Source organism: Pseudopodoces humilis, chromosome 1 (assembly GCF_049639895.1).
Source record: "Pseudopodoces humilis isolate 2021_Gansu_Grassland_sample_001 chromosome 1, ASM4963989v1, whole genome shotgun sequence".
Lineage (NCBI taxonomy): Eukaryota > Metazoa > Chordata > Aves > Passeriformes > Paridae > Pseudopodoces > Pseudopodoces humilis.
Window position 1 is genome coordinate 46865160 of NC_142200.1, and position 24537 is coordinate 46889696.

Below are 24537 nucleotides of genomic sequence, written 5' to 3' on the forward strand. Positions count from 1 at the left end.
GTGTATTGGACCTATACTGAATTTATAATGAGAATGTGATCTCTAAAATATATATTATTTGAAAATTTCATTATATATGCTGTCTCTGAGTATCTCATAAATCTCAGATTTGAAAAATTCTGTATAATTTCAAATATATTGTAAAATCAGCTACTTCACACTAGCTGATATTACAAGACATAGGAAATACCTTTTCACATGTCTGAAATCCAGACTAGAATCCACAAAGTATTTTTATCATACATGTTACCTTCAGTACTCTACACTCGAGTAGATAAGACCTCCAGGATAACTGAACTGAGGCCGCCTATTTGTTTCACGTAGGCACCAAATGGCTGTTGGGCTACTCTTAAATCTCAAGCACACTTTTATCCCAGTGTTTGCAAATATAAATATATAACTTGATACCTAAAAGTGCTTGAAAGTCTCTGGTGAATAGTTCTGGTGTTTATTCTGTCCTTGGTTAGTTTTTGCCAAATAATCTGGACATCTTGAAAGATCTCTTCTGATACATGTTAGCTACATTGTAGGGTGGGACTGGGAAGAAAGTGTGATGGAACTCAGTTATAATGGCATCATAAACACATTTTCCCATTTTATTCCTTTTTGTCCTCCCTTTCCCCACCCAAGTACTTTCAGATCTTGAATGTTACCAAAGATGTAAACATAATTCACAGAAGATAATGTTTAGTTCTTTTGGACAGAAGCTCTTTGGCGCATGAGTTCAGTAGCTACTTAAAGCTGTACATGTTCATGTAGGTAAGAAGCTGTACTGAAGTTTTGAATGTTCTGGAAGTTGAAAGAGCTGAAATCTCACACTTGTGTGTATGTCTACAGTAGCAACATAATTAAGAAAGTGAATGAGCAGACTGCCTTAAACCAGTCATAAATAATTTCATACAGACTTAGGTATGCTTTTAACTTGAAAAAAGCTTTCCCTATTGTTTTCTCAGTTGCTAGCCATCTTCTTAAAACTTCCAACAATGTGTACTCAAGCAAATTATTTGTATTGTCAGTTCAGTGAGTAAAAAGTTCTCTCTCTGTAATCTTTTGAGGCTTTAGTTGTGTTTTGTGACATTGTAGATGACTGTAGAGCCATGGAGCCATGATTTAGATAGTTATTCTGCAATGGAAACTGTAGAGTAAGACATGAAAGAAGAACTCTTATGAGTCTTCATATTCCTCTCTGATTTTTATTTTTTTCCCCCCCTTAACAATCTTAACACTTTACTGCATGGATGAGTAACTTTTGCTAATCTAAATAGATGAGTTTTTACCACTAGTCATTTGATCTGGAGTCAGTGGTTCTTGGTTGATAGTATTGTGACAGAAACATTCTCGCCTCCTCTTAGAAAATAATTTCAATTTAAGATAAGCCTTCTTGGCAGTGAATTAGTACACCAAGTGACTACTTGTTAATTCTTAGTCATCCAGAAATACTGGAATGATTGCTAATTACCCTGATTTTGCTAGGAGGTTTATAGTGGGGATTGTTGGGAGGATGGCTCATAGGTTTCTGGACATTTGTATCTAGTTATTGCAGTGAAATTTTAACTGTCTCCCTTTCCCTGACAGTGTTAACTGGACAGTAGCATCATGGGGTTAAAAAAAATGTACTAGGGAAAGTCCTGTTAACTCCTTGTTTAGACTTCCCAGTCCAGGAACTTGTGGTCTCAGTGACCTTGACGTGTTACTTTTTTAGCTCTCCAGACACTCTTTATGTATAGTTAATATGTTTGGCATGACTTGTGATTCAGAGGCCATTCTAAGGGATCTGGTACGTGATATCAGTCAGATGTATCTCATTTGTCATTCCCGTGTCATTCACATTCTCCATGATACGTGATGAGGTCCCAGTCTGACTTGAGAAAACTGTTCTCAGTTTTTTCTCCCTTTTAGACATCTCATGTTATGGGCTTAGTAGTTCTATGAATGATTCACTTCACAGACTCAAATAAAGTAGGTCTATATGCACTGTCATGCTAGAGCTCCTTGCTGTGGACTCTGAAAATGGACGTTATTGTTAGTGTCTTGCCCACCTGCCCGGAGATGTTCTGTGGGATTTTTTAAATTTTGGGTAGCCAGAAGGTAGTTTGTATGTAAATAATAAATTACTTACTGTCTTCAACAAAATAAAATTTTATTTGGTGGGTTATTTCAAAGGTCTGTCTTACTCATGGTAGTAAAAAATTCTGTTTAGGTCTCTAGAAATCTCATGATGTCCCCAAAAAAAGGACAGGCTAACACGCAGTTGTTATTGGATACTTGGCTTTGCTGTGGGTGTCTGATAGAGATGTTAAGGAAATTGTAGGCCTTGTGTATAGTGAGAAATTTTGGCAAATGTGATGATAGTTTCTAGATTTGGGAACAGAAGATTGGCAATGATTGATACAGGTTTTCCTAAGGGTGACATTTTCTATTAATAGAAACATGCAAATTAAATTAGCAAGAAGGTAAGATGGCCAAGGTTAACACTGGGACAGGAATGAGAGATGTCCCCAGCTGCAGACAAATGGAGCAATCTGTCTCACTTTCCTCTGGTTTCAGACATCCAAAAGTCTCCAGACTTGTGTGCGCACTGAGCGGTGATGCACATATCAGGTGTTAACTCCAGTAGGATGGGCAACTCTGTGGGATGGATAAATTCTTCCGTTTTATAAAATCTTCTACCTGTGATACCACGCAGTATCAATTCTGCATCCTCCCTGTGATACCACGTAGGATCAACTTAGTATTTCTGCAAAATATTTTTGTAATAGCAAGGCATTTTTAATGGTGTTTGAAGTTGCAAAGCCAAAACCTTAAGTTAGTAAATGCTTGTGGATTCAGGTGTCATATGTGATTGCAGTTAATGTGTTTGTATTTCAAGCTCATCTTCTTGGTTAAGAATATCTTTATTCTTAAGCTTTAGAAAATGGAGGAAACTGTTATTTGGGCTGTGTAATCTTGTTAAGTTTACAGCTATTCTGCTGTAGCTGCACCCATGTTAGTCTCTGATCTTCTTATGATTCTCACATTTAAAGAAAGGCAATATTTGACTTCTTGGCATCTAAACTTAATAGGATATTTGGATTGAAGATGGTGCTGAACTTCATGTCATCTTAGAAGGATTTCATACTTGTCTTGAGTTGCATTAATTCCAAAAGTAATGCATCTGTATGACATAAAAATAATATTACAAGTGAAATTCTTACCATTAGTATCTTCTGTGAGAAGTTTTAATAGAGGATAGTATTTGGTAGTTATATTCAAGGATCTTAATGTATTCTGCAGTCCAAAACTCATTCTCTATATTCCATTCATAGGAAGGAGAGGCAGAGTATATATATTTGTCAGGAAGAAGAGTGCAGCAGACCCATTTCTCTGCAAATTGTCAAGGACAATAGTTTACAAAATTGTACACTAGTCTTCATTACTAGGGAAAAAATTCATAAATGCTTTTCATAGTGAAGACGAAGAATTATACAGTGGTAACCATGTTTTCCTCAGTGCCTCAGTATTTTTGAGGAAAAGAACTTTATAAGAAAAAGACACTTTTTTTTCCATGTATTTGTATTAATTTAAGAAATAGTGAGTACAGAAAAGTACAGAAAAAAACCAGAACTGGCATATACAGAAAGGCACCAGCATTGCTGTATCATTTTCTGCTCATTTGTAAGAATTTCTAAAAACTTAGGAAATTCATGGGAAGCAGGCTATCACATCTGGTGACTTACGCTTTTAAAGACAAATCTACATCAGATGTTCCATAAGCAGAACATATTTAATGAAAAACAGTACTGAGCTTTTAGTTACTGTGCTATTAATGTTGGAGCCATCTTAACACCCCTGTTCTACCTCATTCTTTATATACATACATCATATCCAGTGAAAACAATGCTCACCACTCTGTAGCGGTTGCTATTTTCCACACTATTCCATGATCTGGTTGCAGCTGCTTGTGTGCATTGCCTTTTTTGTAATATCTTTTGTGGTCCTATTGCCATTGCCCCTTAAACACAGCAGAAGCAGCCTTTTTTTCACCAGCCTGAATTGGGAGGAAGTTAGAGGTAGATGAAAAAGGAGCTAACTGTGCATTGCAGAGTTGTCTTATTTTCTCGAGCAGTTACAAATACTTGTAGGATAAATTGTCCCAATATGGAGGGGAGGAACGTGTTGCTACAGTGCTTACACACCCCCTTACAGTACCAGTCTGCTGAGCTGTGGTGAAGAGTCTTTGCCTGCCTTGCTGCTGCTGGCTGGAGGTAATCTCTTGTTGGGCACAGACTTGCAGTATCAGGGAGGAGTGTTGTAATCATGTGCTTTTACTCCATGCCTTGCAGAACATGTTTCCCTGTGGGAAGAGTAGCTTTCTTTTTAACTTCTTTGGTCATCACGGGCAATGTATATTAATGCTTGGGTATCCGATTTTACAGTAAATAAGTCCTAGTGTCCTAAAGAAATGTCAATTAAAAGACAAGGGAAAGCAATTTTTCTGACACTGCAATAGAATACTATATATTGCAGACATAAGACTTCTGTTTCTTACTCTGCTGAGGTTGTTGTCATCTCCCTATTGAAAGAGTCCTGCTTTAGTTCTCAGTGATTGAAATACCTTGCAGACTGTAGTATTTTAGTAGTGTTAAAATAGTGGGGGGCTTGGTTAAAAAGTATTAATAGGTGTGTTTAGGGAAATAATTTTCAGGCCACATGAGAATGCTGGCGCTAAAGCATATTTTGTGTACTGTGAATATGTAATAGGATTAGTCCCAGCTGCAGCTGTAGCATTTCCCTTCAGTGTTACAATACGAGAGTTGTGACCAGTCTTGCATTGCTTCCATTTGTCTGATTTAAAGGAAGCAAAACTCAGCAATAAGGGTGTAGATAAATATATGAAATCATAGTTTATAACATTATTAGAGCTGCATGTGACTTTAAAGGCTCAGTACGGCTTTGAAACAGCTTCAAAAAAAATCTGGCTGAGCTTAGGCTTTACAGAAACTTTTTGGAAAGCTGCATCTAAAAGATGCATTTCTGAATTCCAAAATACTTCAATTTAGAAACTACCCCTTCTGTGAATATCATCAGTCTCCATATTACACAGATCACTTAAGAAGATGAACAGGTGGACACTAATGAAAATAATGAGTCCTATACATTTGAGAATCAATTATTGCATTTTTACAGATTTTTAGACTTGTGCTAATATACTGTTGCTTAAAGGCATAAATACTGTGATGTTGAGAAGTGTTCTGTATCTTTATTGGATTTTATTTTGTGGAAATACCTGGCTATAACACCAACAGGATACCTTAACCTAAAAATTAGCATTGAATTTTATGCATTGGGCTTGCAGCAGTCTGGATGCTGTAAAAAGCTCTTGCAGAGCAAACAGGTAGTCAGAAGGCAGAAAAAGATAAAAATTTGAGAGAGGTAAGGTTTGAGGTTGGCAAGTAGTAATTGTTACCTGATTTTTGATGCCTTTCCTGATGACAGTCTCAAAAAAGCATGTCACAATCCCACAAATTGCACTTTCCTGCTCCCCTAAATAGGATGACACTGCTGTTTACTGTCCTTTGTGTTCAGACCATAATGTATATAAATTCAAGCAGGATCTTAATTTGTTCAATTACTACTGAGAAGTAATTCAGACAGGATTAAAATGATGACTGTGTTGCAACCATTGCCATGCTGGTTGCTAAATTAATACTTAAATAGTTTCAGGGCTAGCAGGAAGTAGATACCTTTCTAAAATTACTCTATTCATGCCTTCCTTGGGGTAAGGGAGTAAAATCAGTACAAATGAAATGAGGTGCAGATCAAGTATTACAACACTGAAGTTTAACATTTTTTGTGGTAGTATATATGGCATTCATACAGTGCCAAATTCCATTGCTTGGTCTTCAGTCAAACATTATTTTATGGGAAGGTACAGATTTCAATGAGAATCACTCCATCAGTATTGTTTCTTCAAAGACTTTTTTATTTAAAGTTGCTTTGAAGTAAGACTGTAGGTCAGCCTTTTTAGTGGCTGAAGTTACTTCTGCATTCAGTATTTTTAGGTCCCATCAAAGCAACTTGAGTTCTAATATCTACCAGTCCCATCTTGCTAGATTTAAGTGGCTTTTTTGTTTTGTTTTTTTCCATGCAGGTACTGCTCATTATTCACCACGAGTGTGGATCTGAAGAAGAGTTAATTACCTCTATTTTTTTGAGTATGTTTATACTTCAGATACACACAACGTAGTCTCCTTCCCTATTAGATTCTTAGAAGGTAGTTATAAATTTTTTTCTAGTATCCTTCTTGTGGCTTTAACAGTTATGATCAGTAACAAAATAAAACTATTCCTTACATTTTGGGCAACTGCATGCCAGTCAGTTCACTTAGAACCTCCTGGAGGTCTTTCGCATGCCAGACTTTTAAAACTGAGTGTGTATTTGTGGAGGTAACTATGTTAAAAAGAAATCTTCTAATAAAACTTAGGGCTTTCTCGTTCACTGGACTTTGAAAAATAAGTTTACGTAGGTTTGGAAATCAGTTATGTGAGCTGAATTTGCTACTTCTGTCCTAAAATTGAGTTTGCACTGTAGTTATGGGGGAAAAATCTAGTTGGGAAATTGTAAGACACTTTCACATTGTTTTTAGATATAGTTAGGTTGCTGTATAAATTATTGCATAAATAACATTTTATCTATTGTGCTCATTGTAAAAAGCTAGCTGAAGTTTCCTTCTCTAGCAAAGCAACTGCTAAATTCTGTGAAATCTGCATAAATTCAGTGTCTAGAACAGTAATTTGCCATTTCTGTCTGTAAAAGTACATCTTGTATATGGTTTAGATAAGTGTTTGTTTTATTTAGGGTTGGAAAAAGGAGAGAATCTTGGCTGAATATCCCGATGGAAAGATAATAATGGTTCTTCCTGATGACCCAAAGTATGCACTTAAAAAGGTATGGTGAGAAGGACTGGACTTGCATGTCTGTCTTTGTTTGATGCTTTCAAATAAATGAGAATGTTCATAGAAAAGTTTGTGATATTTACCTGTGAACAGTTGAAACTGGACTCAAAACTGCAGTAGTTCTGTTCCCTTTTCCACAGACAGATAGAAAAACCTACCTCGCTCTTAAGCATTACTGATCTCTTCACAGAGAGGCTGGGCCTGGGCAGGGGTGGGAAGAGCATCAGCCAACTAACTTCTTAAAGTTTGGTGTTGGGTTTGTTTTTTTTTTTAAGCATCCTTGCAGAATGTCTGACAGATATTTTATATAATATAAACTTCCCTTTATATTTAAATGAACTGAAATTTATTAACTTTGTAACACAGTACAAATGTGGCAGCATTCTCTAGGTGACTTTCTGATAAAAACAATTAGGTGGGAAGTCGCCTCAAAGTTATCTAGTCCATTGCCATGTCCAAAGCAGGATTTGCTCTGGTTACAATGCATCTGACAACTTTGTAAAAATTCTACCACTAGAGGTTTGTCTGACCTCTTCGGACTGTATTATAGGGCTTTGCTAACCATAACATTAGGAAATTTTCCCTTAATGTCTTAGCAGAATCTCCATACTGCAATTTAAGCTCATTAGTACTAATCATACTGCCAAAGCTACAGAGAACATCCTTCTTTTCCTCCTTGCAGCGGATTTTTTGTGCCTGAACAAACTGAATTTTTTTTACCTTAAGGAGATTGACTGAATGTGCTGTTCTTTTTTTAGTTTATACTCCTAAATAATGCTTTTTAGAGCTCCATTCATTGTCATGCTCTTTTTTAGCTTATCTCCATTTGTGCCATGACTCATGTCTTTCTTGAAGCTCTAAAACTGGGCACAGCACACTAATGGGGACTTAGAGCAGTCAGGTACTTCAGTGTCCTGCTGGCTAACTTGTGTTCATACATGTTAAAGCATCATTTCATTGTAGCCTGACACTGTCTCTGCTTAGCTGGGGATTTTCTGTGGCTAATAGCAACTTTTTACAGTATCCCTGTCACAGGGCCACAGAAGGTTGTTGTTGAGGTTGGAAGGGACTTCTGGAGGCTAAAGACAGCTTGAAGCCCAGGACAGCTCTTGGTGCTGGTGTGGTTGTAGCCAGTTTCTTTAGTCTAAGGTAGTGAATGAAAAAGAAGCTCCAAATTTTCACGTCTGATACAGATAAGTTTATTTGTTTAGTTTTATTTTTCTGGTGGGATTATCTTAATTTTAGGACATTTGTTGTGCATTCTTTTTTTAAAATAATGGGTGAAGAAAAAGAAGGAAGACTGGAGCAAATTAAGTAATTTGGGATAGAGTTCTCTGTATTTCTGTGTAGCTGAAGTTGATAGAATCTTACAGCTATCATAACCATGGACGCCTGATTTCAAGAATGGTTTTACTTGGTGTTTCAGATAATTGGGCATGTTATTAAATTAGTAGCTGAACCTTAGGTGAGAAAACAGAGAGTAACTCATACCTGTTAAAAATTATTTTTAAAGCATTTTTAACACAGTTGTCTTTACTGTGCGGGTGCCTGTGCATTGGAGCAGGTTGCCAGAGAGGGTGTGGAGCCTCCCTCACTGGAGATACTCAAGAACATGTCCTGTGCCGTGTGCTCTGGATGGCCCTGCTTGAGCAGGGAGGTTGGACCAGATGTGGTAACTGCCAGCCTGACGCATTCTGTGATACTCACAGCATCAGTAATTGTCCTTTCACATTACTACTGTAACTACAACATGCATTCAAGAAGCTAATGCCTTTCAATAAACCATAGGTGAGGGTGCCTTTTTTTGTCTTACAGAAGATGAGGGATGATAGAGGCTGTTCCAGTGTACAGATTCAGGTTCAGGAAGCACTCAGTAAAAAGTTATCTCATGCATAAGCTTTCATTTACATTCATGCTGAAGTTTATCTATTTCTTCTAAACTTGCTAATACTAAACAAAACTTTTAGTTTCAGTTGCTCTTTGAAAACCCAATGGAAGAGTAGAAAGCTAAAGGAAAGAGCAGTTATTCCTTTAAAACAAATGCTTACATTTTGTCTGCCTTGGCACTGTGCCTGCTGTCATCTGCTAAAATCCTTAATAAATTAGTTCTTTCAAGACTTCAAAAATAACAAAAATTGTAAATTGCTTTAATTTTCCTTGTAGATCTGATTGACTTCTAAAATATCAGAGCTCACAGATCGATTATCTGCATTCTCTCTATTAACCTTTGACTAATAAAGTTGGGACTTAATGGAAGCTTACTGAGGGGTCTCTACTCTTCCTTATTCGAGACGACTATTGTTTAAGGAACATTTATGCAGATAATGTGTTGCAGCTAGGTTGATCCTTAACTTTTGGAATAGCTTTCAGTGTTCTAGATACCCTAATACCTTTCTGCAAATCTATGATTTTAATGTAATGTAAATTTATAAAAATGTGCATTTAGATGTGTTTCTTATACAGCATTTAAAATTATTTTGGCAGGTTGAAGAAATACGAGAAATGGTAGACAATGACTTGGGATTTCAGCAAACTCCTCTCATGTGCTACTCTAGAACTAAAACTCTTCTTTTTATTTCTAATGACAAAAAAGTCATTGGCTGCTTAATTGCAGAACATATCCAGTGGGTAAGTGATTGAATTGGAGAAAGATAATCTGTGTCAGTGCTTAGTAACTGTTTTTCACAGCAAATTAGTATTCTGTGTAAGCCTGTTCCACAGAGGAAGAGACTGGGTGGTTGGACCATTCTGAAATATAGTTACGCAGTTTTGTGTGGTTGATTCTGAGCAGAGACACATGGATGGCGTCATACTTGGCTTAGACAAACCTCATCATCTGAAAACTTGCTACAGCTGAGGGTGGAATTTTTCTTCCTCTGCTGTTCTGCAGCTCTGGCTCTGTGCTCTTCTTGTTGACAAGCAGGTTCGACTCCCTACCCAGCAGAAATCCAGCATGGTTGAAAGAGTGGATGCTCTGTATGATTGAGTTGAATGACCACAGGGTCAAACAGCTCCACAAGAAATAAAAGCAGAGGACAAAACTGCACTGGAAGGCGGGACAAGTAATCACTGATGTCACGTAATCTGTCCATTCCAAACTGTAGTGTTTTCTACTGTCCCTTGGGAGTATCAGACAACAAGCAAAACAATCTTAGCCAAAGCCAGAGAAATCAATGCAAACACTTTAATACAGATGGCAATAAGAATTGGAGTATTTGTTGCTGTTATTTTAAGTGAAATAAACTTCAGAGGGTTTTTTGTTTATTTAATCTTCTGTCATCTGCTTGATTTTTGAAACTGTTATGAAAAATTAAATGAGACACAAAAATACAGTCTTTTTGGTAAGGCATTTTAGCAGCCAAGTATGTTTAACTGAAATAAATTAAACATGAATTATTTTCTTCAGTCATTAGTGATGCTTTTATAAAGTGACAAGTGTTTTTCATATCATCTGCAGGGCTACAGAGTTATAGAAGAGAAGGTTCCAGAAGTCAGTTCAGAAAATGAGAAAGTGATATTTGAGAGACAGAAAGCATGGTGCTGTTCAACTTCTCCAGAACCTGCTATCTGTGGGATCAGTCGGATCTGGGTGTTCAGCATGATGCGCCGGAAGAAGATCGCTTCTCGGATGATTGAATGTCTTAGGTAAGACAAAAACATTCTTCAGCTACACATGGCTTAGACAGAACTCAGTCCAAGACATTGATTGTTTGTGTGTTTCAGGCTTGTATTTCCAGACTGCTGGTGATATTGGGGATATGGATTTGAGCACAGCTGACAGTTCCAGTATAAGGTGGAGTTCAGTAACTAACGTCAGTACTCTATAATAGTTAGTCTTTCACAGAAATCTTTGAGTGCAATTGTAATGAGTCACCCTGGCAGACTCTCAGGGTGAAATTCCTCCACAGTAATTATGAGTAAAAAGGACACAAGACTGTCTTTGGTCAAAGTGTGAGATTACCCCTGGAATGGGACCCCAACCATTGGCTGATTGTCCATTCCTTCTAGGTACAAAGTGGGACGTAACAGACCCAATGCACCCATTGGGTATAGTCTGGTGGCTTCCAGCTATTGTTTAGGTTTGTTTTTTTAATATATACTCAGGTTCACTGAACCTTATGGATATTTTCAACTTCCAAGGAGCTTTAATAGCTAGTGATGAGTGTGTTCCAGCTGAATGCTAAACGCTACATACATAAAAAGGACTCACACATCTGTGCTATTGTCTAGATAAATGTTAAAAATGTTGAGTCTCCAAACCTTAGGTTTCTTTCCAAGAAATTTAAATGTCAGTTCTGAGTAATGGCAAGAACTGCTCAAATCTTAGGACTGTTTAGGTTTTTAGGGCTGTCAGTTTTGTGTTTCTCTCATCTTGCTGGAGTTTCTAGAACAGGTACTGCTGCCTCCAGCAGTCCTCACCCTCTTGGGTATTTGGAGAGCTTAGCAAAGTTTTTCTGCCCTGCACAATTCATCTTGCCCGGCTGGTGGAGCAAATCAAGGTCATGTTTTGGCTTATCTATTTACAGTAAATCTGTATTCAGATAAGCATATGAACTTCGTTATTTGCCTATGTTTTTGGCAGGTTTTTAATAGTGTGTTCTGTAGCTTCCTAGAAACAGTCTTTAAATGAAAGATTTCTCTTCCAAAATGATGCAGGAGTTAATTCCTCAGCTACAGCCCTAAAGGATCTTTAGAATCAATTTTGACGGTTTGTTACAACTAGTGAGGCCTCAGTTTTCGTGTTACTTGCGCCCTCCACCTGCCCTTTGCTGAGCTCTGGTGCTTGTCTGGCCTTCCAGTAACTCATTGCTGTATTCACTAAAAAGTTTGGCATTATAGATGAGGGAGCCTAGGAAGTTGCAGAAGGCAAAGGAAAGGAGTGAGACTTGCTTTGGGATGGCAGTAAGCAGTTACATCTGCTCAGCTGCCTAAACCTAAATGTTTTCCATAGCAGAAGGTACTTGGAATGGCGTAATTTTGGTAACCAGCTAAATCCTGACTTCAGAATGTTGAAGGCATGGGAACAGACTGAGGTCCATTTTGAGACTGGCTGCCTCATTTCAGTCAGGCTTTGACAGTACCTTGGAGTCACAGAAACCCAGTCAGACAGTCTTAAGATTAAACCTTGCAAAATCATCTTTTTGAACACATGAAAGAGAATAGAATAAAGGTGGTAGTAATTAAAAAGGATTTTGTTCCTGTTATCTTTTCCTCAGTATTTAATGGAGATGTCCATATGAGTGAAGCTCCTGCTTGCTCTTCAGGTACATTTATGGTTATTTTATAGAAACTAAAGAACTTAAATCTAAAGGGAGTTTCTTCTGTTTCTAAGGATAAAATATCACCTCCCCTTTAAGACCAATTGAGGTCTTAAAGCCTGAATTCAGTTTTCTAAAATTGCTCACGTAGCCAGACAGAGAATTAGAATGGTATCCCTTGATTCTCACTCTCCCTTCAAATAAGACTAAAACATACAACAAAGAAATACTCTTCATGAACAAGTTGAGCAAATTGATTCTTTATTTTTGTATAGTTAATTATTGAATGTGTATTTAGGAATTATGCCTTGAGATTGGTCATTTGAGGCCCCTCCATAAGCACCCCAACTTGTTTTGTAGCTTGTTTTCAATTCTAGTGATTGTAGTCACAGCACCAGCAGTTTCTTTTTTATTAAAAAATATTTGGAATTAATGCAAACTTTTTATTTTAAATTCTAAATTTGAACTCTTGATGCAATTGTTCTGTGCAAACATTCCTTTTAAAATACCAGACCTTTAAAAAACCCTCCCAGAGCAAGTGATCATCCTTGCTTTTCGGAAGGAGGAGATAAATTGCATGAATAGAGCTATCTCCTCCTAACAGAACTCCTTCCTTTTGAATGTCTGTGCTGCTTAATTAATGGTTTGTGGCCTAATAGCAGAAATATTTTTCATTATTCCTTGAGGGTAATTATCTTATTTTCTCCTTTTCCCCTCTCTTAAACAGGAGCAACTTCATATATGGCTCATACTTAAGCAAGGAGGAAATTGCTTTCTCTGACCCCACTCCTGATGGGAAGCTCTTTGCAACACAGTACTGTGGCACTGGCCAGTTCCTGGTATACAACTTCCTCAATGGACAGCACCAGACTTAACTGCTCTGCAGGAATTCCATTTTTATTGGAGACTTCTGCCAAACTGCATCGAGTGGGTGCAGACCTTCAGCAGAAGCCAGGGCCATTTTTATTACAGTGAACTCAGGACTGGTAACAACCAAACGGTTGTACTATTTTGTTAAAATTGTAAACAATGCAGTAATAGGCTAACTTTGTTTTTTTAAAAGAAAGATATTTTATTAACTTTTACAGAAGTTTGATTGTATTTTATTTAGGTAGTCATGTTTACATGCAGCAGAAAATTGTTCATAGTGGACTGTAAACTAATGCAAAGACTCTAGTCTGGCTGACGAGTACATGCTGAAGTTCTTACTAAGGTGGTATACCAGTGCTTCCCAGTACTGGAGCGCTGGGCTCCTGCCCCAGCTCCCACTGCCAGTACGTGTCTGGCAGAGTTCCAGGCTGTGCCCAGTGGCATCGAGGCAGGAGCATTATAGTGCAGTTGCTGTGGGCAACAACCCTCACAGGCTGTATGGTGCCTTCTGGGGTGCCCCTGTACCCTGCTCCTTGTCAGGGTGCCTGCTCCCTGGCAGCAGCATCGGAATCTTGTTGTGGCCCCATCCCCTTCTCCCCCAGATTAGTTTTGGAGTAAAAGGTGGAATGAAAAGCCCAAGGACTGGTGTACTCGTCATTCTTCAAGTATTGTACTGAGTATATACCTTTGTTAGTGGACTTCACTTTGATACTTGTCGCTCCTTCATAAATCTCTCCTCTTTCAAAGGGTTTGTATGTTGAAAAACTGCTGTGGCCTTTCTTGATCTGTACATAATGTAGATACATTAAAAATAAAATACTTGATAGCTTTTTTAAAGTTACTCTGTATAATACTAAGTGTTAATGAATCTTTAGTGTATTTCATACTTTTCTTGGTGGGAAAAACATGCTGAAGATAAGTGCCCCCAGGAGCTCAGGATCAAGACCATCCTCATACGTTTATAGTAAGGTGAGCGGGGATACCTTCAGTCTTGAGTAACAGTTTAAAACACTAATGGAAGATTGGAAAGATCTAGTTAAGGTTAAATTTAGGGTTCATTTCAATTTTGGAACCTGGGTGCTTGTTTATAGTGTGCTGTCTTTAGCTTTGGTCTAGAGCTGAATCAAAGACTCTGTACCCCATCCCAGATGGGGTATCTCAATACTCAAGAGTACTTAAAGCTGGAGTAGCAGAATGGTGGTGAATTCTGGGCTGCAGAGGCTGTTTGTTTCCAATGTGCCCCATGTAATTTTCCTGGGGATTGTGAGCAGCCTGTAAAGAGCTTTGTGAGAAAAGTGGTGCAGGTGCACAGGAACTCTAGAAGTAATCCTCTGTGGTGGGCTCAGAAAGCAAGAACAGGGCTCATTAAGAGAGAGGTAGTCTGAAATGGTAACTTAATATATTCAAATTTAATGAAAGCACATTATAAACATACCATAGCCACAACTTCAGACAGTTTCAGTTCATAAACAATAACATGAGGTAGACTGACTAGTGAAGCTAAATTCACCAAGTTTTTGGTTAAGAAAACTTTACACTAGGAAAGCAATGTTTTTAACCCTCTTCCAAAAGTCACAAAAAGCAATTACATAAGTTAAGCAAAAAGCATCTGCATATGATTCTTTAAATCTTAGTTTACATTCAGTTTTAACCTGTGAATAGACAAGAACATCTACAGGTAAAATATAACGCTGGCCAATTTTCATACATTCATAAGAATGGTCTTAATGGCAAGGCTTAAAACCAAAACAGAATAGCAATCATGTGCCTGTGAACCATGAGTCTCCTTAACAGGAATTCACAGGCAGCCACTTTAAAGCATTCCATGGGACAGGCCTGCTCTGTTGGGGCTGGTGTAGTGCACTCGGGCCAAAGCGTTACCAAAACTTTTTGCTTCCATAGGGGGAGCACTAAGGAAATGGGTTTACTATTAGCTGGTAAAGGTAGGCAAATACACTGATTTTCTAAATGCACTCTCAGCCTTCAGGATGATTTTGCTCTGCTCTACCAGTGGGCTAACTCCTCCTAGTAGTCTCAGCACCTGGAATTTTAAGAACTTAGTGCAAACATCAAATACACGAACAAAAATGAAACCATTTTTGAACATGTAGTACCTGACACTTCTCTACACCATGCTAAGACTGGGGGCTGGCCTTAAGCCCTCTGGCAAAACCAGAGCTACTGGAATACATTCAGGCATGTAGCAAACACTTCAAGAATCATCTTTTATATCCCAACTTCTTCCCAGTGTTAAAATAGGTAAGGCAAGTTGTATCTGAAGGAAAATAAAAAATAAATTTAATGAAAGGGGTTGTTCATGTGAAATTTGCTTAATTTACAGCATCAGAAATAATGCTACATCAACAAAGACATATGCAAACCGTTTTCCTTTGGCCTCTGTCAAATATATTATGTTTATTCATCTGTAAACATCTCTTCACAAGATAAAAAAAGTTGCTTAATTAACACTATGCCTTAAAAAAATGCTGCTTTGGCAGGTCCTTCTGCAATGACTGCAGTTAAGGTATAAAGATGCATTAATTCCATTGCTTTTTGGGGAGTAAATTCATATTCCTGAATAGCCTTTAAGAACACTGCGTTTTTCTTATTGATAAAGGGGGTCACAATTTGCAGAAAGATGATTGTTGGGGGGGGTGTGTGTGTAAACCTCAATGAGGCAACTCCTGCTAAGTGTGAGGGGAACAGAGCACTGCTACATTCACCCCTGACAGCCAAATGCTACGGCACCGAGTTAATTCCAGAACACCTTCACTGGGATCAGTGTTGCGGCTGGAAATAGGACAGTGTGCGATTGCTGCAGAGCCAGTATTTACAGAAGTACACGGATTCACACATCTTTGCTTCTGGAGATTCCCTCCTGAGCAGTCCCAGCTCCCTGGGATTTCTTCCCTGTTCCCCCCTGGAGCTACTGTAGAATACTTTCTGTTTCTCTTGGGTCCAGCTCAGGCACTGTTACTCTTCTGCACATTTCTTGGTGTGTTGCTTCATCTACGGGAACAACTCAGACCTGATCTCAGTTCTTCAGCAAACTGGAGTTGAGTGTAAAGGAAACGGAGAGAGTTGCAGACAGTCCACCACAAAGGCACCAGACAGACAGGAGGATTCATTTCCAAACGCAAAGGAGGATGGACCGCAAGTTTCCAAAGCTCTGAGGAGAGTGATTTGCTGGGAAGTTACTCTGGTCTCTAACTGAAAAGAGAGCAGCTCCGAGAATCCTTTTGCTTCGGGCCATGGAGCTGAGGAGGAGGTGCCTACTGGGGCAAAATACCATTGCTAAGGGTGCACAGTGCCTGCCATGCGCTTGCCCGTTTGTTCAGGTTTAAGTAGTAAACTTTGAACACCTGTGGAAATTTTGCCAAAGACAGTTTCAATACATACACAATTACAAATTTAAAACTAACACTGCACAGAGAACGAGACTATTCCTTGTAACACAAATATCTACTTTATATTGTAGTTTCAAACCCCTGAGTATTCCTGTACCACAGCACAGAGCTGAAGAGACACGGTGGGCTCTCCTCCACCTATCTTCGATAAATTCCACATGCTAGGGTGTGTTTCATGTAACACATTCAAGCTTACAGCTGCAAGAGGAGAACAGCTTCTTCCCCTAACTCAGCTGAATACAAAAAGGATTCTTCTTTGACAAAACATCTTTCCAGATCCTACAGCTTGGTTGGCTGTGTGATTAGTGTCGGAGGTTGTGAATGAAGTGAAAATAACTGGAATCCAGGATCTTTTAAATCATAACCAATGTGGTAATCTTATCCCAAAGAATAAAGCTACTCCAGAATGCAGGGAATCCTTTAGAGCAGTCTAGATAAATATTGGTTGCACTTTTCTCCACAGTGATTGTACTTTTTATAAAAAAAAAAAAGTTCTTCTTTTTCTTTGTTAGCGGTGTCTCAGCAAAGCTTATATGTGGCGTCCCGTAAGGAAATAGAGTGGTTCATCATCACTACTGTTTGCAGTTTGAAACTCATCCCGAAGTCGGAACTGCCACTCATCCTCCAACTCCAACCGGACTATTGTCTGCCGTAGTGAGCTTCTGTCTTGACATATGACACACAGGGTGGCACCTTCAATTGAAAAGCGCATTAGATTCTCAAGGTACAATAACAACTCATTTCCTTCACTGATTTCCCTAAGATATTTTAAAGAAATCTCTGCTGCTAGGGAGGAGAAAAGTAGTATTAGAAGGGTCTATCACCAACCATCCATTGCAGGCTCAGATCAGTCTTTGGAGCCTCAGGACAGATCTGAATGTGTCCATTTGCAGGAAGGCACAGACATGGAGAAGCAAGCATGGTGTGGGGTGTGCTCTGGATCACAGGATATCACTGCCTAACAGTCAGGCAGTGTTAATATCATCAACTCCAGCAGGGAGAACATTAACTGGATCTTTAAATTACTACTGATAATTAAGCCCAAATAATAAAGCCTACTTTTTTTGTTTGTTTATTTTGTGGGACATTTGGGTTTGTAGAAGGTCACTGATGAAATTCTGCTAAGCCAAACAAGTCCCATAACTGACTTAAGAAAATCCACTGACTTCCTTGAGTATGAGAGCTGCTCTTGGTAAAGCAGAAGAACTGGACACCTTCAGGACTTCGTTCTGTGCTCCAGCCCATGCACCTGGCATATGGGAAGTTTCGGTTCAGATCCCTCCTCTGCTTGACTGAAGCAAGGGAAGGCCCTTCCTACTAGGCATCCACTGCCTGCATTTGGGAAGAAGCCACCCCTTGCCCAAGAAACAACAAAGTGCCCTCTCTGACTGCATCAACTCTGGGACCTGGTGGTGGGCAGCACCATCCCCAGTGTGTCTTTGTGCCTTCCTCCTCTATCCCTGCCCTGTAGGGTGTAAGAGGGCACAGGAGCAAACTTCAAAATGTGGTTCTTGGAACTAGCTAAGGGGTCATCATCCCTGTGGTCTCCTTGCACATGCACCATCCTCAGTCAGCATGAGAGGGAAACAGCTCAGGTATGCCACCACAACTGCACTGGAGCTCTGCAACACACTTCAGCATTATTTAATTCCTCTGGCAATTTGCTAATTGCTAATTGTCAGCATTAAGACAAAAAGGAAGATTTTTATGAGTGGATGAAGTTCTGGTGGGGCAGACCAAATTCTCCTCCAGCTAAGAGCTGTCTTTATTTACAGAATTGAAGATTTATTGATGTTTTAGACTGATTGCCAGAGCAGAATTTCCTGTCCTCATCAATAACATCTATGCTCACAACTCTCAAGTTGCTGACTGCACAATTCACTGCCTGATTTTCAGAATCCTTGCTGATGTCACTTTAAAGTAACTTAATGAATGTCATTTATCAATGCTTACCTAAGGTTCAATTATCTGGCAGCAGGAACAGAAGTTTGATACACCCTCAAAAACCACTCCATCTATTTCTTTTGAAAACAGTGCCAAAACAAACTGTGAAAATAATGCAGCTGTTTAATCAAGCTGCTTATGCCTTTGCCTTTCCCTTTTCCTCCGCACTATTATTAGCTGGCGAGAGGCACACAGGATGCCTAGCAGAGAAGTGAGATTACCTTTGAGAAACCTGAACCGCTTGAGGAGGTCTGCAGCAACAAAGGAGTCACAGAGATAGAGCAGAAGTCCACTGAAGAACACCCCTTCACAGTTGACATTGACTGAGTGTGGGCGAGAGCTAATGTAGCATATGGCCACCTGAAACACAAGGGGGAAAGAAATGCTTTCTGTTTCAGCAATGTCTAAGGATGACTTACATGGAATGAAATATAACTTAGTGATAACAGGCAAGTCAGCTGGTGCTCTGATAAAAATCCAATCCAACGAGACTACAGTACTGAGAAAACTTTCCCAAAGAAGTAACACATGGAACAAACCTCTAGACTCAGATTTAGTCACTGAGTCTGCAACATATTATTTCAGGGCTCTCTGTAATTCAGGTTGACTTTTTTTTTACCTCTGCGAACTACCTGCTTGAAATGACTCTATAGATTATATAGGTTATTCTAATAAAGATACATTTGTCAAACAAAGTAAGTGATTCCAAAAGTAGGGGAAAAACTGATGCTTGTGGCTTCAAGCAGTCTTGTGTCTCAGTGCTGTGATGGCTGTTGTATATCAAAGAGCGTCTCCTTTATCTTACCACTGGCCTCCATGAAATTTATCTGAACAACACCCTTGCTAGACATAGACCCTGCTCCAGACCCAAACTGACCATTGGGTTAAAAAATTTTAATCTTCCCACCTGCAGACATCTAGAACATATTTGCAAAAATCTAATTTCCTTGAAACCCAGGTTCATGAAAAGCATCAAAGGATGAACACCAGGTTTTATCAAGAATGGCATCACTGTCGGATTTCTGTTTTGTATGAAATAATATTTGTATGAAATAATATTCAGACAGACACACCCAATTCCTTTGCAAATCATGGAATTGTTTAGGTTTCGCTCCTTGAGATCCCACTGTTATCATGGATCCACGAGATCCAAGATCACTGACTCCAGCTGTTAACCCAGCACTGCCAAGTTCACCACTAAACAATGTTGCCAAGTGCCACATCTACACATCTTTTAAATACCTCCTGGAATGGTGAACCCACAAACCTTTCCATGGGGAAATTTTCCCCATATCCAATCTAAACCTCCCCTGGCACAGCTTGAGGTTGTTTCTTCTTGTCTCATCATTTGCTACCTGGCAGAAGAGGCCAACTCCCACCTGGCTACAGCTACCTTTCAGGTGGTTGTAGAGAGTGGTAAGGTCTCTCCTGAGCCTCCTTTTCTCCAGGCTAAACACCCCCAGCCCCCTCAGCTGCTTCTCATCTGACTTGTACTCCAGACCTTTCACCATCTCAATTGCCCTTCTCTGGATATGCTCCAGCCCCTCAATGTCCTTCCTGAATTTAGGGGCCCAAACCTGAATAGAGGATTTGAGGTGTGGCTTCCCCAGTGCCGAGTACAAGAGAATGATCCCTCCCCTATGCCTTTCAACACAACAAAGATATCGAAGTAAAGGTTTGCATTTCCTTGACCCCCTCATCCCTGCAAATCTTTTGTACCTCAAGCCCGATGTTCAGGTAGCAGTCGATGGCCAATACCGGGTTCTTGAAGTTATGAATGGCCTTGGGGAAGAGTTTGTAGGTTGCGTGTTGAAGGAATTTCTCCAGGAGGAACTGAGATGGGGCTGCCAACAATGTGTGCTCACTGTCAGGGGCACAGACGTACTGAAGAGGCATTACTGGTGCCACACTGTCTGAGACCTGCAGTGAAATCAAGGGGAACCCCTTTTAACCCACCTACTCCATGTATTTGCTCTGCAGGAGTTCCTCTAACTGGGGGAAGGATTGCCATGACAGAGCAGGAAGAGAGAGAAGAGGAACAAAAGGATCAAAACTCCCCACTCAATTTTCACATAGCACCAAAGCACAGAAATAAATTAATTGCTTGTTCTGTGCTTGCTACATACTTCTGTGAATATCTGCTTGCCTAAAGAAGGGACATAAAATAGGGAGTTCAAACTGTTACAGTGCCCTTCATCCTGCCTTACTCCTGGGCATTATATGAAATTACATACTCCTTGTGTGGAGTCATCCATAAAAAGAGTTTTCTATGGAGTTTTCTCATAGGCCAGTCCATCACTACAGATTTCACTGCAACCACAAGAAAAGAAAAAACAGAAAATGATCTTCAAAAATACTCAAACCCAGAGTTTAGTCAGTTAAATTGTGAAGTATGGGAGGTGGTTTTTAAAAGGGAGATGGTGTGGGATGTGTTCAAAACCATCCTTTGAAATACACCTCCATTTAAAGCTGGAATAGGTGTAACATACTCATAAAATATTTGGTATATTTTTATAAATACTTGGATTTCCGGGGGAATTTCAGAAGGTTGCAGTTTTCAGAACCTTTCCTTAGCCCTCTTCTTGTTAGGAAGTGCAAAGACTGAAAGTCATCACAAATCAGCAAACACCAGAAACTTATGGTTGTGTTAACATTTTAAAAACTGAATCTGGTACAACTTGCCTGTTTTGAATCAGTCTGCAAATTCTTCCTCCATCAGAGATACCACTGAAAAGCTAGACCAAACTCTTCCCAGTCTCAGTCCATCTTCTAATAGATTAGGATGGGGTTTTTTTAGTAATTTATAAATAGCAAAATGTTTCTTGTTCTCTATTTTTGATGTGGTAGCCCTACCATGGATTAAGCCATGAATGTCAGACATCAAATAAGCATGGAAAAAAACTAAAGAACTAGAGAATTCATTATTTCTAAGGAAAACAGGTACTGATTTTACCCCTTAAGTACAACAGAGCATACTTCCATACTTACCATGATTTTTGGCTTAACAACAAAGTCCTTTTGTCCTCCAACCTGGATATGTTTCTTCATGACACTGAAGTTATTGAAGCGGCAGATGAGAAGGCCGCTGCTGTTGGTCCGCAGATTAAAATCCACATCTTCACAGAAATACCTGGACATTAAACACAAGGTCACTGAAGCAGCTGTGTGGCTGCTGTGCACGAGCATTCACACACCCCCTGATGAAATGCACCAGTATTTATATGTAATGTATATTATATGAAATGCACTCAGCAGAGATTTTTGGAGATCATCTGATATGATGCCACTACAAATTTTCTGCAGAGCTCTGAAGACTCATTCCTTCAATGTGCTCCTGGTTGAGGAAAGCTGCTAATCTAAACCCAAACTAGCCTTCACTTATCAGTGTGCCTGTGTGCTTCTTCCCCACACCAAATCTGGCTTGCACTCTCATGCTCATCACACACTGGCATCAATCATTTCCTCCCCACCCTTTACTTTTTTTTTTCTTTTTTTTTAAATTCTTTTTATGTTTGGGGTTTTTGTATTACATATTTTGGACTTGACAGAAGCTCTGCAGTGACCAACTTCCACTTCTGAACAAGCCAGTTCCATATGACATATTTCTCCATAAACTGGAATCAGGGGAAAAATATGGCTTTAACAATTATTTGGCTATGGGAGAAAAAGCTGCTGGGAAGCAACCTTAGTCCTCCACTATTCATGATGTCGTCATTCACTTCTATGGGCTGACTCCCACCTCATGATTCAGCCTGGCACAGAATGTGAAATAATGAGCTCCAAAAGTCAAACCAGCTTGCACTGACAGGCTACAGTTCCAAACTGAAACACACAGGATCCCTGAAAACAGCAGCAGGAGCCCAAGGTAAGAAGCCCCAGGGCTGTTTATGGCCGGCAGAGACAGAGGAAGAATTGGGTATTTCTTCAATCTGTGATGAGAGCTAGCAATAAAGGCCCATGATATGGGTGCTTTATTGCAAATGCTTTAGAATGAAGTTAGGTGAGGAGGGGGAGTGGAAAGGAAGGAAATAGTAGAAAGTAATTTTTTCATCTGTTTTTCTTGCAAACTCAAGTGGCAACAGAGACAAACAGCTATCTCTGAATGAAATACAAGGAATCCCTCCTCTTAGGCACTTTGGAAGCTTCCCATTCTTCCTGTAACTGATGCCATTTTGGCTTCTTGTACTTCTGGTGTCCCAATTATTTTTTCTATTATTTCTGAAGTTACTTTCTTCGTCATTTTTTCAGTCCTCTGAAGCTCTTCCTTGCCCTTGATCTGTCTTCCCCAGGTTTTCTTGGCTTATGGCAGGTTTATTTTGATGCCTTACTCATTCAGATGAAATGTATCACACTGTGTTTTATTTTTGTGATTGTGTACTCATTACCTAAGGCAGGATCTTTCTGTTTATCTCAGGAGCATTCAGAAACATTGTGACAAGGTTCTTATCAAGTCAATGCAGTATTTTTCCACAGATGTGTATGTAATGCCTACCTGTTTAGATCATATTGCACATTCTGGGTCAGGTCTATGTTGAGCAGTATAAAATCACGCACGTGGCACCTGGAGAACGGGGCCTTTGATTTCCTGGTGTTCAGCTTGCTGTTCCATTTCTGAACACCCAGTATTGCATAATGAACAATTTTGGGGGTGGCTTCAATGTGTTGGAGGACGCTTTTCAAAGACACATTCTTGCTGAAACCCCCAGGCTCCAGGGACTGGCTGCAAAACATGATCATACACAACATACAAACATATTTTATTATTTTTATATTACATACACTGCCTATACATACATATGTGTGAATAAAAAGGACCAAAAAATTCCATTGACAACTGGGAATGTTCACTCCAGATGCTATAAAACTAGATACATAAATTAAGACTTCTTCAGCAACAGGCAACTAATTTTATCCCATCAATGCAGCCATTCAGAAAATGAGCCTTTTAGTAGAATAAGTTCTTACACAGCAATTTGGGAAGGGAAAAGAAGTCACCTTACACTTAATTTCTGGAATGCTATTTTCTCTGTACTGCACAGTGTAAGAACTGAGAAGGTCAAGAGCTTAATGCCTTCTAAGCTCCCCAAATAAACTGTTTGCTCTGAGAAACAGAAATGGAATCAAAACAAAGTAACATATTGAAAACTCACTCAAACAGTCAACAAGAGTTCTCAAACAGGAACAAGAGTGGCTCTAGGCAAAGAACAAACACAAGCAGAGGTCTGTTGGTGGTACTGACAAAAATCTAAGGGCACAGTCATGTGGAAGTGTTTGACAGCAGGTGGTGGAATGTTGGTGGTCAACAAGACAAACATATGGCCAAACATCCTGCTGCTCTGAGTACCCTGCCAGATGTTGGAGATGAGCCTCGGTCACAGATGTGCTGCTGTCAGTGCTGGATCAGTGCAAGGACCCAGCGTGGGTGGGTACCAACCTGGACTGCTCGTGGAGGCTGTGCATGTTCCACAGGACACAGGAGTCATCCATGACCACAATGAAGGGCCACACGCACTGGCGCTTCACTCCCAGCTCCTCCAAGCGGTTTCGTTCCAGTTCTAGGTTGTGGTAGGAAAGTTCCTTAATAAGAAACCTGGCAGCACCTGAGGAAATACCATAAAGAAGACATACAGACATCTTCAGTAGACTTTGTCACTCTTTCCAGAGAAAGGTAACACAAACATCTGCAGTCATTACCCTTTTTGAACTTACCGCTCATAACACCTTAGTTTATAAAGAAATCTATATGTCCCTTTTTCAGTGTGATTAAATCTAAAAGGCAGATTCCAAGAAGACTGGATGCTTTAAGATACTCTGCAGAACACAATTTTGTGGGCATAAATAACGTAACTTGAACCACAAAGAGGATCCAAAAACTGAAGCTATCTAAAACTTCTTGCAGAATATACTCAGCATCCATGAAAATAAATTCCAAAGTTCAAGCCCCCAGGGTTCAGCTGCAGTTAATATTTACCTTCTGCTGACTAAAATGTTGCAATTTGAATATGTGTAAAACATCTAGAATGAATATTTACACAGCAGGGTTGAGTAAAATGAGTCTATATGGCCCATAAAACATCAGATTTTAAGCTGAGAAGGCAGTGATCCACGCAAACATATATTCCA

The 24537-nt window shown here is 39.4% G+C and overlaps 2 protein-coding genes across 11 annotated transcripts in view; one reads left to right on the forward strand and one right to left on the reverse strand.

Annotated features, from left to right (window-relative positions):
• Nucleotides 1–13904, forward strand: part of ESCO1 (establishment of sister chromatid cohesion N-acetyltransferase 1) — a 32997-nt gene extending 19093 nt beyond the window's left edge. The window contains exons 9-13 of one of the 4 annotated variants that reach the window (XM_014257198.2): nucleotides 6838–6927; nucleotides 9420–9563; nucleotides 10393–10580; nucleotides 12152–12199; nucleotides 12921–13023. In XM_014257198.2, the coding sequence (XP_014112673.2) occupies nucleotides 6838–6927; nucleotides 9420–9563; nucleotides 10393–10580; nucleotides 12152–12158 (429 nt within the window). In that variant the 3' untranslated portion in view covers nucleotides 12159–12199; nucleotides 12921–13023. Of the gene's footprint in view, nucleotides 1–6130; nucleotides 6254–6837; nucleotides 6928–9419; nucleotides 9564–10392; nucleotides 10581–10658; nucleotides 10953–12151; nucleotides 12200–12920 lie in introns of those variants that run through there. The other 3 variants (XM_005517221.3, XM_088060102.1, XR_015773316.1) reach the window with 3 other exon arrangements.
• A 546-nt stretch (nucleotides 13905–14450) lies between these two features.
• Nucleotides 14451–24537, reverse strand: part of GREB1L (GREB1 like retinoic acid receptor coactivator) — a 133213-nt gene continuing 123126 nt past the window's right edge. For 6 of the 7 annotated variants that reach the window (XM_088059950.1, XM_088059942.1, XM_088059952.1 and 3 more), the window contains 6 exons: nucleotides 23849–24014; nucleotides 22907–23134; nucleotides 21403–21544; nucleotides 20134–20334; nucleotides 18636–18774; nucleotides 14451–17163 (listed from right to left, as the gene is read on the reverse strand). In XM_088059950.1, the coding sequence (XP_087916076.1) occupies nucleotides 17000–17163; nucleotides 18636–18774; nucleotides 20134–20334; nucleotides 21403–21544; nucleotides 22907–23134; nucleotides 23849–24014 (1040 nt within the window). In that variant the 3' untranslated portion in view covers nucleotides 14451–16999. Of the gene's footprint in view, nucleotides 17164–18635; nucleotides 18775–20133; nucleotides 20335–20648; nucleotides 20725–21402; nucleotides 21545–22906; nucleotides 23135–23848; nucleotides 24015–24537 lie in introns of those variants that run through there. The other variant, XR_015773294.1, reaches the window with a different exon arrangement.